The sequence below is a fragment of the Quercus robur genome, chromosome 8 (genome assembly GCF_932294415.1).
Source record: "Quercus robur chromosome 8, dhQueRobu3.1, whole genome shotgun sequence".
In the NCBI taxonomy this organism is placed as follows: Eukaryota; Viridiplantae; Streptophyta; class Magnoliopsida; order Fagales; family Fagaceae; genus Quercus; species Quercus robur.
Genome location: NC_065541.1, coordinates 67,396,903 through 67,410,064, shown reverse-complemented (window position 1 = coordinate 67,410,064; position 13,162 = coordinate 67,396,903). Strand labels below are relative to the sequence as shown.

General features: G+C 32.1%; 1 protein-coding gene across 8 annotated transcripts in view; it reads right to left on the bottom strand.

Annotated features, from left to right (window-relative positions):
* LOC126697870 (uncharacterized) overlaps positions 1 to 13,162 on the bottom strand; it is an 81,795-nt gene that overhangs the window by 30,135 nt on the left and 38,498 nt on the right. Inside the window, exons 1-3 of one of the 8 annotated variants that reach the window (XM_050395006.1) lie at positions 6,991 to 7,105; positions 6,811 to 6,875; positions 2,113 to 3,582 (exon numbers count right to left, since the gene is read on the bottom strand). In XM_050395006.1, the coding sequence (XP_050250963.1) occupies positions 2,821 to 3,546 (726 nt within the window). In that variant the 5' untranslated portion in view covers positions 3,547 to 3,582; positions 6,811 to 6,875; positions 6,991 to 7,105 and the 3' untranslated portion in view covers positions 2,113 to 2,820. Of the gene's footprint in view, positions 1 to 2,112; positions 3,583 to 4,888; positions 4,969 to 5,569; positions 5,596 to 6,810; positions 6,876 to 6,990; positions 7,106 to 13,162 lie in introns of those variants that run through there. The other 7 variants (XM_050395008.1, XM_050395003.1, XM_050395001.1 and 4 more) reach the window with 7 other exon arrangements.

Genomic DNA, 13,162 nt, shown 5'->3' with positions numbered 1-13,162 from the left:
GTGCTATATGTGCAAAATGTGTGGGGAATTAGTGGATCATCTTCTTTCAAGGTAGTCAATACCGTACCGGTATGCATACCGGTATCGAAACATCAACATTTCATATCGGTTTAAATACCGGCCGTACCGGCCATACCGACCAATTTCGGACAATACCGGCCGGTACAAAAAAAAGTTTTTTTATTTTTATTTTTATAAGTTTTGTAATTTTGGAATTTTTGTTAGGGTAGAATGGTAAGTTATTTGTATTAACTTATTAGTATTATTTGTTTTCTTAATATGCAATGGTAACTTTTAAGCTTTCTATTTTTTATATTATGTTTTTTTCTTTTTCTTTTAATTGATACTAAAGTCTAAAACTATGAATAATTAGTTTTGAATTGAAAAAATGTTTTATGGTAAACTTTTATATTTATTATAATACACACACACACACACACACACACACACACACATATATATATATATATATATATATATATATATTTATTTATTTATTTATAAATATAAAAAAATAGCGGTAAACCCGAAACGGTACACCGGTATTGACCGGTATCTGAAATATATCGTACCGTTGGCCAAACCGGCACAGCCTCCAGTACGATATTGACTCACTTGTCTTCTTCTTCATTGTCCTATAGCACATGAGATGTGGTTTATGGTGTTCTGTTTGTTTGGTATTCATTGGGTTATACCATACAGGGTTGTCGAGTTGTTAGCTTCGTGGTTGGGCAAGTTCAGTAGACATAGAAATATAGTTCTCTAGAGGTCTGTGCTGCATTGTTTGTTTTGCAAACTATAACCTTAAAGTTTGGAAGTGTTTGGATTTTACAACTTGAAATTTTAGAATTTGAGTTTTACCCTCTGAAGTTTGGGGGCGTTTGAATTTTACACTTTAAAGTTTCAAATTTTGGATTTTATTTCCTAAAGTTTGGTGATATTTGGATTTTACACCTTAAAATTTCAGAATTTAGATCTGACCCCTTGAAGTTCTATTTTGTATGCACCGACAACCCCTCTATCCATATTTTCTGTTAAGTACCATATAAACTTACCACACATATTTAGTTTATTCAATAAAATAATGTCACATCATTTTATAGCCTAAAAAAATTAAATAATTAAAAATGGCATGGCATAATAAAAATGAAAAGACATCATTTTGTTGGATGAACTAAACAAGTGTAACAAGTTTACGTGGCACTTAGCGGAAAATATGGATAGAATGGCTGCTGATGCAAACATAATTGAACTTTAGGAGTAAAATCCAAAATTTAAAATTTAGGATATAAAATTCAAAGAATCTCAAATTTTAGAGGTAAAATCTAAACACCTCCAAATTTTATGGGGTAAAATCTAAATTTTGAAATTTTAGGTTGTAAAATCCAAATACTCCCAAACTTCAGGAGTTAAAATTCAAGTTCTAAAACTTTAGGGTGTAAGATCCAAACACCCCAAAACTTTAAGGATGTAATTTGTAATTAGCCAATATTTTATTGCCAACAAAAGGAAAAGACAAAAAAAAAAAAAAAAAATCACAATAGTTGCTCATGATAAGGTCAAATGCCTTCTGGATTGATACGAACCAATTTGCCGCATACTAAATTTTTCAAAGCTTAATAATGCTGTTAGATGCAGGGCCAAACAGATTCTTGCACATTCTCAACGTAAGATTAGCCGGAAGCAAGTTCATGGTTACTTTAATTCACTAATTTCATTTCTTACACATTCACAATGGGTCTCAATTGATAAACATGAGCATCCTGATCTGTGTAAAGCAGACAAAAGCCACCTCTGCGGACTGCCGGATTCTAGAATGCCAAAAATTGTCTCCGGAATTACGTGCCCATGCTGTAAATATTTGAACGGCTACCTCTGAGAACTGTTGTGCAAGTCTTCTTTTTTGAACACAAGAGAGGTTACTAGGAAACCGGTCACAACTCACAAGCTGCTAGTGTTTCTTTTTGAAATAAAGACCCTATTGTTTCTGTTAGAACTTACTGAAATTGGCCTTTGTTATGTTAATTAATGTTTTGATTTTAAACTGTTATACCATGAATGGATCAAATCCAAATGCTCCGCGGCTCCACCTTCAGACTTTGTTGCATAATGACAATTAATTCCTATTCTAGATTATAAAAAAATAAAGACAGCATCTGTCAACACTGTAATTACACGGGAGCATATACAAAACGTATTTGTTTTGTTTTGTCCCTAACTCACCAACGCTAAGATGGTCAGGAAAATAAAAGGGTAGGAGAGAGGGAGAGGGGGTGAAGAACAAAGAACGAAGATGCAGCCTTCACCATTTTAAACCAACATAATTTCACTATTTAAATCAGCATTTTGTGCTCAAAACATCATTTAGGTAATGGAAAAGAACCTCTTTTAGTACAGGAATCAGCTGGTGCATTGGCTTTAGATCTCAATACCCAATTGGCATACCATCCTGTGCAAGTACACTAGAAGGAGTTCACAAACCTCAGTAGTTTTATGTTCAATAAATTGCTCCTCTAAGTAGTCTGCCTCCGTTTGTGGATCAATTCCATCATCCATATAATGGAAACGAACAACCCTAATATATCGGAAGAGTTCTTGCAGCATTGATCTGTAAAAATTATTATTGAATATCCTTTCAAGGGGAGTATTAGAAGGAATTTTGTTTTTCCAATCATAGCCAGGAAATCTTCTGAGACAGTCGTTCATTTTTACCTTAAGGTTTCTATCAGCATGCCGAAATTGCATCCAGACACGCTAAATGTAATTAAATCTAATCTTCCAATGCCACAGGGACGGATGGTCAACAATAATTGTCCAATTTCAAAAACTCATATCATCAGAAAGCAATCTGCATAGATCTTCCAAATCTTCTGGGTACTTCTTTCCAATCCTACCTCCAAGAATTTGATCAAAAATCACATGTGACATGGCTAACATGTCATTTTGACGTGCGTCCTTTGTGGATGTTTTTGGTTCCATATTTTCATATACAAGGTACACAAGTTTAATCTTCTTGCGGTTACACTCAATGAAAAAATTCTTAGGATGGTGCAAGAAGCCATGAAAGATGCCCTTAGAATGAGAATCATAAACCGCATGGAGAATACATTGTATAAGTTTCTTAGCCTCTTTGGTTGGTCGGTCAACATTCCACTTTCGATAAATCGGACACCAATTATCTGTATTGCGCTCCAACCACTCCTTTAGTGTAAAGTTATATTTGTTATGAGTGAGAATAGAACGCTTTTGGCAATTATGCCTCAGAATATAATGCTTGTCGTGCAAGGAAGAATCCAAATTATAGAACTGTTTATCAACACTAAACCCTGGTACCACCTTGGAAACAATCTGCTCTGATGAATTAGGATAGCCACATAGAAGTTTAATGTTATTTGACCCAGAAGATGATTCCACATCAGCACCAATTTCCTTGCACCTTGCATTCATATGATGTATCTTATTCGACCTAGAGGTCGATCCTTCAAAATATTTTACTTTTTTGGAATCTCCCCTTTTGTTCGTATAATGCATCTTTCGCTTCTCCATTGTCACTGCTCCCTCACCAAAACAAACTTTCAGTCCCTGAAAGATTACTATGCAATTTGAATTTAGGCACGCATAATGTTTGCACAAATGATCACACAAAAAAAGAAAATTAAAACGTCAATCACACTTTCCTAGTTAATAAAAATAAAATAAAAAAACAACAGGAGAAAAACAAGAACATCAAAAAAAAAAAAATCTATAGGTTACATAGGTTACGTTTGGATACTTGAACTTAGTTTCTTGATTGGATCCATTTTTTGATGAGAAAATACTGCTGCATATCATTAGTATAGAAAATCAAGTACAAACAACTACATCACAGGCAATACTAGCTTCTAAGAAATTGGAGGTTTCCTCAATCCATGCCTCAAAATCAACAACAAACTTAGCATGTTGTGCCAAAAGATGGGCCGGCTTATTGCCATCTCTTTTAACATGAGAAAACTTACCAAAATACTCTCATAATCTTCAAAATGTCCCCTAAAAGTAAAACCTTCAAATAATCAAAATATCTTCAAACTCTCTAGAATGACAAAAGTATCCTTGAAACATCCAAAATCACAAATTTACCTCTCAAATTGACCAAAATACCATCAAAACCTCCAATGTAAACCAAATACCCCCAAATCTATAAAATGGTCAAAATAACCTTAAAACCTCCAAACTAATCGAAATGTTCTCAAAACTTCTAAAAAGACAAAAATATACTAGAAACATTCAGATGACAAAAATATGGTCAAGATAACCAAAATATCCTTAAAACTTCCAAAACGTCTAAAATACCCATGAGCCTATCATATGACCAAAATAAACTCAAAAACTCAAAGTGGACAAAATATCCAAAAATATACTAAAATGTGTCCAAATGAATTGCATATTATCAAGAAAATAAATAAATTCGCGGGAGAAGTTGAACATAAATAATATATAGTCACGTGTCAACCACAACAAAAGTAATGCAATAATATTGAGATGGAAACTTAAAATTAGTAGTATGCCCAAAGCGCAACACAAACTCTACTGAAGTTATATAACTCACAACACACTTTCTTAAGCAATGTGGTATAATTACCCTTGTGTGTGTGTTTGTTTCTCAAAAATAACTAGTAGTATGCTTGCGCATTGCACAAATTAATTTAAAAAATTATAAATAAAAAATATTAATTTTATGTAAACCACAAAAATATTTTTTACTAATATTATTCAAACTATCATTATAATTAGTGAATCACTTGAAGGGTTATGTCTATAGTTTCACCTAGAATAAATTAATCATCTTAATAATTAATGAGTTGTACGACAAAAACACATTAAGTAAACAAAGAAGTAGTAAGTGTTAACCTTATTGTGGAGTAAAGCTGCTTGAGATGATTAATTATGAGATCTTCACATGCTTTTATCAGTTTCTGTTATTAAATCCTGCTGCATTTCATAACAAACACTATAAGGTTATAGTATTTATTTTCCACAATCAATTTTGTTTTCTAAAGAATACCCCTTGCTCACACCATGCACCATTAAATTGCTAAAGAAAATATTTAAAAAAAACAGCATAAATGCACACATTTTGGATTCTAAAATTTTTTACTCTCTTCAAAATACAAAATACTCATCAACTTTAACTCATGTTTGTTTGGGATTTCAGACACGGTGATAAAATTTTCAAAATCTATTCTTTCACATCACTTTTCAGTTGTCAAAAAGAAGAGAAGATGCTAACAGATTGGGCAAGAATATATCCAACAATAGCATAGAATGCCTACAGCCAGGCAACCTCTTTACAAACTAACATAATTTAATGTGTTACACATAACTTTCCTACATAATTCTTTACTTAAAATTATTTACACTTTTCAACCTTCCACTCTCTACAATCCTGCCAACTTTTATAATACTATAATTCATTGCCATGCTAAGTGGGTCTCAACAGCATTTTTTTATTAAAAAAAAAAAATTGTAATGATCAAATAAATAAAACCCACCAAAAAAATTAAAAAAAAAAAATCAATGAGATATGACATACCCAATAAAAATCATGCCTGACCTTTAAGTATTTATGAGTCTCAATAAAAGAAATGAAGCGCTGGGCCTAAGTGAAGTTGTACCATCATGTGTGAGGTTCATCCCTCCACATTATGTATTATATAGGATCCGTTTGGATTGAATTTATTGTTGTTGAAACTAAAAACTGAAAACTGAAAACACTGTAGCAAAATAATTTTTAAATATGTAAATAGTATCTTGGGACCTATTTTTAACAGTAAAATCACTGTTCATGCGCAGAAAAAAAAAAAAAAAAAAAAGGACTGAAAATGTGTTGCAAAACGTAGACGTAGGATTAAATTGAATCCAAATGCCCTCTATGTAAGACTGTATTTACTATTAAAATCCCTGAATATTCTCCCAAGGAAGTGTCGTTTTCTTTATGCAGATTAATAAATGTGCCAGTTTTTATTTAGAGACAACATCAGAACTTTTATAACTAAAATAAAATAATTACAAGTATAATAGAAAGAAAAAAAAAATGTGTATATATATATACACACACATACATTGCAGAAGTGGTGTCTTGGTTTGATGATAAAGAGTACAATTATCAAAAGTGGACGTCAAAGGTTGAAACTATTTCTCAAAAAAAAAAAAAAAAAATATAATTATTTGTTCAAATTTAATTTTGTACCTAAATTTATCCTAATAATATAACAATAACAATGAAACTCTGAAGTCTCAGCCATACATTAGACTATTAGAAGCCAATGATGATGCCACAACTCAACTCTTCTTTTTCACCAGTTTTAGAATCTTTACTGATTCGTTACTGAAAAAGAGTGAGATCTAGATTTGCTTTTAAAAACTTTTGAACAAAGAAATCCTAATTCAACTCACATCTATAAATTGATTCTTTCAAGTGTCAACCTCAAAAAGCTTAATTTGTTCCTCCTAAAAGGAAGGACCATGAACGTCAGTTAAGAACAACTGACATTTTTTTTTTTTTTGGCCTTTTCCAAATTATAGAACTAACCATTTTTATTTTATTTTTCCATGAATTTCCTTGAGGCTCACACCTAAAATGTCCTAAAGCCTCAGGGTTTATACTTTTAGAGGCATCTTAGTGATGCCTTGCCCGAGCCAATGGAGCAGCAGCTTGCCTTTTACTTGTTGGAAGCACAGATAATCGGTGGAAAAAGACATCAAAACACTAATCATGATCTTCTAGATAATTAAAAGTCAAAGCAAAAATAAAATAAAATAAAAAAAACTGACCAAGATTAGATAGGAGAGGGTGGCCTGATCGACGTTGATGAATTTGACATCCGGTTCTTGAGCTCCTGTGAGGAGAAACATAAAGAAACAAAATCAAATACTGTAATGTCTATATGGGATTTAGGAAGAAAATTATTTATTACAAAATTAAAAAAAAAAAAAAAAAAAAAAAACCCAGACCAAGACGAGATGGAAGGGGGTGCTTCAGTCAACGTCGGCGGTGTCCAAGTCTTTAGCAGCTGTGTTTTAAGAGAGGCAATGAATGACAGATTAAATTTAAAAAGTAACAATAAATAATGTGGTTGAATCAGAGTAAATGACAGAGCCATCACATGTTTGAGTTAACAAAAATTTGGATCCTTTCTCCCAGATACGGACCACCACGGAAAAGTAAATTAACGGGTGAGATTAAAAGTTAAAAAGATCTTTTAATCTCAACCCTTGAATCAAATTTTATTTTCAACCTTTCAATTTTTTAATTTCTTACTACATTTTAACTCTTCCGGCACTCACATTGGAGATGTTAAAATGATTTTAAGTTAGCAACCAAAATACAAAATACAAAAAAGAAAAAGAAAAAGAAAAAGAAAAAGAAGCTACATTAGTGTTGTTAAATTTTTAAAAATTTAACAACCAAGTAAAATGTCATCTTTGAAAAAATAATTTAACAACCAAGTAAAAAATTTTACCGTAACTCCAAAGTTATTAAAAAATAAATACCATTTTATTTCATCGATGTTTATAGCTGTGGTGGTAGTGGTTGTGCCTATTATTTATTATGTTAAATATATAATTTTAATATGTTAAATATTAAAATAAAACTTTTGATGTGAGCATATTATAAAGTGAAGTATTAAAATAAATAAAATAGTGCTTAAGTTATTAAAAGCTATATTTTTAGCAATCTTATTGTTATGAATGCTCTAACATTTCAAAATTTTCTAACTTTCTTAGATAGTGTTTGAATCGAGGTGAAATGAATTCCAATAGCATTTTCTATAATGTATTTTTTAGAAAATTATTTTTTTATAATGTTGAAAATGTTATGAATTTCATTCTATTAAGATCAAAACAATCAGAATATCTTGTACCAGAATGCAAACGGAAATGGTAAACTCCCATATTCCACCTCGAATCAAATTTCTACCTGTTCTGGGTGTTTCGGTCAAAAATAGAAAAAGAACAAGATGAAATGAGCACAGATACATTGAATATATATAATAATAAAAAATAAAAATGCTATATCTATAATATTTTCACAACAAATTCAAAATGTCAGATTGTTATGGGTGAATAAAAAAGTAATTTAAGTTGTGGATTTAAATTAAAACTAATAACAATTTACCGCTTATGATTTATTGTAAAAGTATTATAAAAATATTATAAATATAACACAACTAAAAAAAAAAGAACTTAACCAGACGATGCAGGGACCAACCAAAAAAAAAAAAAAACACTAAGAACTGGAAGAATAGAATAAGAGAAGGCGAAGAAGAAAGCATAAAGTTAAACTACCAAACGAGAGAAACAAAGAAAAATTAAGTGCAGGTGGTAGGTGAGAATGAAATAGATGACAAAGTAAATAAATTGACAGTGGTATAGTGCATTAGTGCTTGCTTTCACGTGGGTGGGCTTGAAAAATGGGTAAAGTGATTTATTAGGCACTTCTAGGAAGTTTCCTTGTTTACAACTACCCCTAGATGTTAGTTTTATTTACCAAAAAAAAAAAAAAAAGTCTGGTAATAGGGTTATTCCATGGCACCTAGGGGTGGCAATTTTTATCCATATCCATGAACCCACCCATTACCCACCTTATTTGGATAAGTCTTAACCCAACCCATTTGAATATTTGGGTTAAATGGGTAAAGACCCATTTGGTTATTTAATTAGATGGGTCTAAATGGATAATCCCACTAATACCCACTAAACCCATCTAAAATTTAAATAAACAACATAAAATCTAAATTTCTAGAAAATGACTAAAATACCCCTGAAACTTAAAAAATGACCAAAATACTACCAAAACTCAAAAAATGACCAAAATACCCCTAAAACCCAAAAAAATGACCAAAATACCCCCGAAACCTAAAAAATGACCAAAATACCCCCCAAAACCTAAAAATTACCAAAATACTCCCAAAGCCAAGAAAATGACTAAAATATCCCTGAAACCCAAAAAATGACCAAAATACCCCTAAAACCCAGCAAATGACCAAAATACCCCCCGAAATCTAAAAATGACCAAAATACCCCCAAAATCCAAAAAATGACCAAAATACCTCTGAAACCCAAAAAAATGACCAAAATACCCCTAAAACCTAAAAATTACTAAAATACCACCAAAACCCAAAAAATGACCAAAAATACCCCCGAAACCTAAAAATTACCAAAATACCTCCAAAACCCAAAAAATAACCAAAATACCCCTAAAACCCAAAAAATGACCAAAATACTCCCAAAACCCAAAAAATGACCAAAATACCCTTAAAACCTAAAAATGACCAAAATACCTCCAAAACCCAAAAAATGACAAAAATACCCTCGAAACCCAAAAAATGACAAAAATTCCCCCAAAACCCAAAAAATGACCAAAATACCTCCAAAACCCCCAAAATGACCAAAATACCTCCAAAATCTCTAAAATGAGCAAAATACCCCCCCCAAAACCTCTCAAATGTCCAAAATATCCCAAAAACCCAAAAACTAACCAAAATACCCTCAAAACCCAAAAAATGACCAAAATACCCCCAAAACCCACAAAATGAGAAAAATACCTCCAAAACCTCTAAAATGAGCAAAATACCCCCCCCCAAAACCTCTAAACTATCCAAAATATCCCCAAAACCCAAAAATTACCAAAATACCCTAAAAACCTAAAAAATGACCAAAATGCTTCCTAAACCTAAAAAATGACCAAAATACCCCCTAAACCTTAAAAATGACCGAAATACCTTTGAAACCTTAAAATTAGCAAAAATACCCCCGAAACCTAAAAAATGACCAAAATACCTCTGAAACCTGTAAAATGATTAAAATACCCCAAGACCTAAAAAATGACTAAAATAACCCCAAAACCTAAAACAATGACCAAAATACCCCAAAAACCTTAAAAAAAATGACCAAAATACACCCAAAACCTAACAATTACCAAAATACACCCTAAACCTAAAAAATTACCAAAATACTCCCTAAACCTAAAAAATTACCAAAATACTCCATGAACCTAAAAAATGACCGAAATACTTCTAAAACCTAAAAAATAACTGAAATACCCTATAAACCTAAAAAAATTACCAAAATACCCTGAAACCTAAAAAATGATCGAAATACCCCCAAAAACCTAAAAAAATGACCAAAATAACCCCAAAACCTAAAAAAATGATCGATAAAAACCCCTGAAACCCAAATTATGGCCAAAATACCCCTAAACATGTAAGATGACCAAAACACACCTGAAACATCTAAAATTACCGAAATAGAGGTTTCAGGGTATTTTGGATGTTTCAAGGATATTTTTGACAAATTAAAGGTTCTAAGAGTCTTTCATTCATTTTATAGGTTTCGAAGGAATTTCGGTAATTTTTTAGGTTTCGGGGTTATTTTTATCATCTTTTAGATTCTAAGGATATTTTAGCCATTTTTTAGGTTATGAGGGCATTTCTGTCATCTTTTAGTTTTAGGGTTATTTCGGTAAATTTCTAGGTTTCAGAAGTATTTTGGTAATTTTTAGGTTTTGGGGTATTTCGGTAATTTTTTAGGTTTCGGTGGTATTTTGGTTATTTTTAGGTTTCGAGGGTATTTTGGTTATTTTTTGGGTTTCAAGGGTATTTGGTATTTTTTGAGTTTCGGGGGTATTTTGGTATTTTTTGAGGTTTTGGGGGGTATTTTGGTCATTTTTAGGTTTTGGGGGTATTTTGGTCATTTTTTGGGTTTCGAGGGTATTTTGGTAATTTTTAGGTTTTGGGGGTATTTTGGTCAGTTTTTGGGTTTCGGGGGGTATTTTGGTAATTTTTTAGGTTTCAGGGTATTTTGGTTATTTTTTGGGTTTCGGGCGTATTTTGGCCATTTTTTGGGTTTCGGAAGTATTTTGGTCATTTTTAGGTTTCGGGGGTATTTTGGTAATTTTTTGGGTTTTGGGGGTATTTTGGTAATTTTTAGGTTTTGGGGGTATTTTGGTCATTTTTTTGGGTTTTGGGGGTACTTTGGTCATTTTTTGGGTTTTGGAGGTATTTTGGTCATTTTTAGGTTTTGATGGTATTTTGGTCATTTTTTTGGGTTTTGAGGGTATTTTGGTCATTTTTTGGGGTTTTGGGGGTATTTTGGTCATTTTTAGGTTTTGGAGGTATTTTGGTTATTTTTTAAGTTTTGGGGGGTATTTTGGTAATTTTTAGGTTTCGGGGGTATTTTGGTCATTTTTTGGGTTTCAAGGGGTATTGTGGTCGTTTTAGTGGTTTTTAAGCATATTTGGTGATTTTAGAGATATCAGTGGTATTTTGGTCATTTTAGAGGTTTCATGGGTATTTTTGCTAATTTTAGAGATTTTGGGGATAATTTTGGATGTCCAAGGGTATATTGGTAATTTTGGAAGATTAGGGGTATTTGCATCATTTTAGGTATTTATGGGTATTTTGGAGGTTAAGAGGGTATTCAAGTAGTTTTAAAGGTATTTGGGTCATATTGGGTTAAATGGGTGGGTTACTAATTAAATGGGTTGGGTTGGTAATGGATAATTAATTTATATATAAATGGGTCATAAATGGATAAATGGATAATTATACACTCAACCCATCTATGACCCAACTCATTTATGACCCAACCCAACCCATTGGCACCCCATGTTTTTTTAGTGGTTATAGTATCCACCCAAATCTTGACCATTAAATCTAATGATTTTTAATCTTTACCGTTTATTCAATTTAAGTGGATACCTGTTACCAGGAAGGCCAGTTAACATATATAAGCCAAAAAAAAAAAAAAAAATGATCTTCTTCCACGCGTTCTCTCAATTCCCAGGGCCGGCTTCTCAAAAAAAAAAAAAAAAAAAAAAAATCTTGTCTCTCATGTTCTCTCAATTCCTAGGGGCGACTTCACTTGCATGACTAGTTAGAGGGAATTGGTTTGCTCTTTCTGAGGAATTACTCTTGCTTGCTCTTTCTCCGTCAATTTACTCTTAAGTGAAGGTTAGGATCAAAACAAAACCCTAATTTCACTCACGGGTTTTTTTTGTTCCTTTTTCAGTGAAACCCATTTGAATAAGTATTTTGTTTTTATTTTAAATGCTTGTTAATTGCATATTACTGCCCCTTCTATTTGTGTGCTCTTGGTTTGTTTTGTTTCCTCTTTCTGTTTCATTAGTTTTATTTCAAAACAATTGATTGCATATCTCTATCTGTCGATTCAACATTTGAGTAATTCTAAGTGGATTGGACTGAGACCTTGTGAAAAATCTGTAGCTATTACCATTTAATTGCTTTGTTTTGGAGAAAATTATTGAATACTCCAGTAGTAACATAAATGCGTACTCCCCTCTCTCACATGAATTGTAGGTCTCACCATAAATTTAATTAATGAGACCCACAGTTATGTGAGAGGAGAGAGTATGCATTTATGGTACTCCAAGAGTACCCAATAATTACCCTTGTTTTGGTAGGATAATTTTGAAACTATCCTTACTGGTCTGAACTAAGGTTATGTTTGGATTAGGCTGAAAACCCACGTCTGCGTTTGTGTTTTTTGTTTTTTGTTTTGTTTTGTTTTTTTCACACATTTGTGAGACTTGCGGCTACTGTTCATGCACTGTTCAATGAACAGTAGCCGCAAAGTTTGACTTTTCTAACTTTTTCGGCCAATCAGTGCACATCGTGTACTGTTCACGGACCCACAAATTTCACTTTTCAGCAACTTTTTCATTAAAAATGAGTCCCACGGTACTATTCACACATTTAAAAATTATTTTGCTACAGTGTTTTTCAGTTTTCAGTTTTAGTTTTTAGTTTTCAGCTGTATCCAAACGGACCCTAAGTGTGCGTTGGGTTCCAACTTAAAAAGTCAGCTTATTTTACTATTTAGCTTATTTTTGTTACTATTCATGAGTCTCATTGCACTTTTTGTACTATTTATGGGTCCTACTATATTATTTCAACTAACTTTTATCTAGACATGGCAAAATGAGTCAAAATTTTCTAACCCGACTCGAAAAATACCTGACCAGAACCCAATTTTTTTTACCTGAAACAAAAACAAGTTGACCCGTGACCTGACCCGATTTTTTTTGCGGGTTAACCTGACTCGACCCGAATAACCTGTGATCTGACCTGTTAAAAATAAAAATTCGCTAAAAAAATATTTAAAT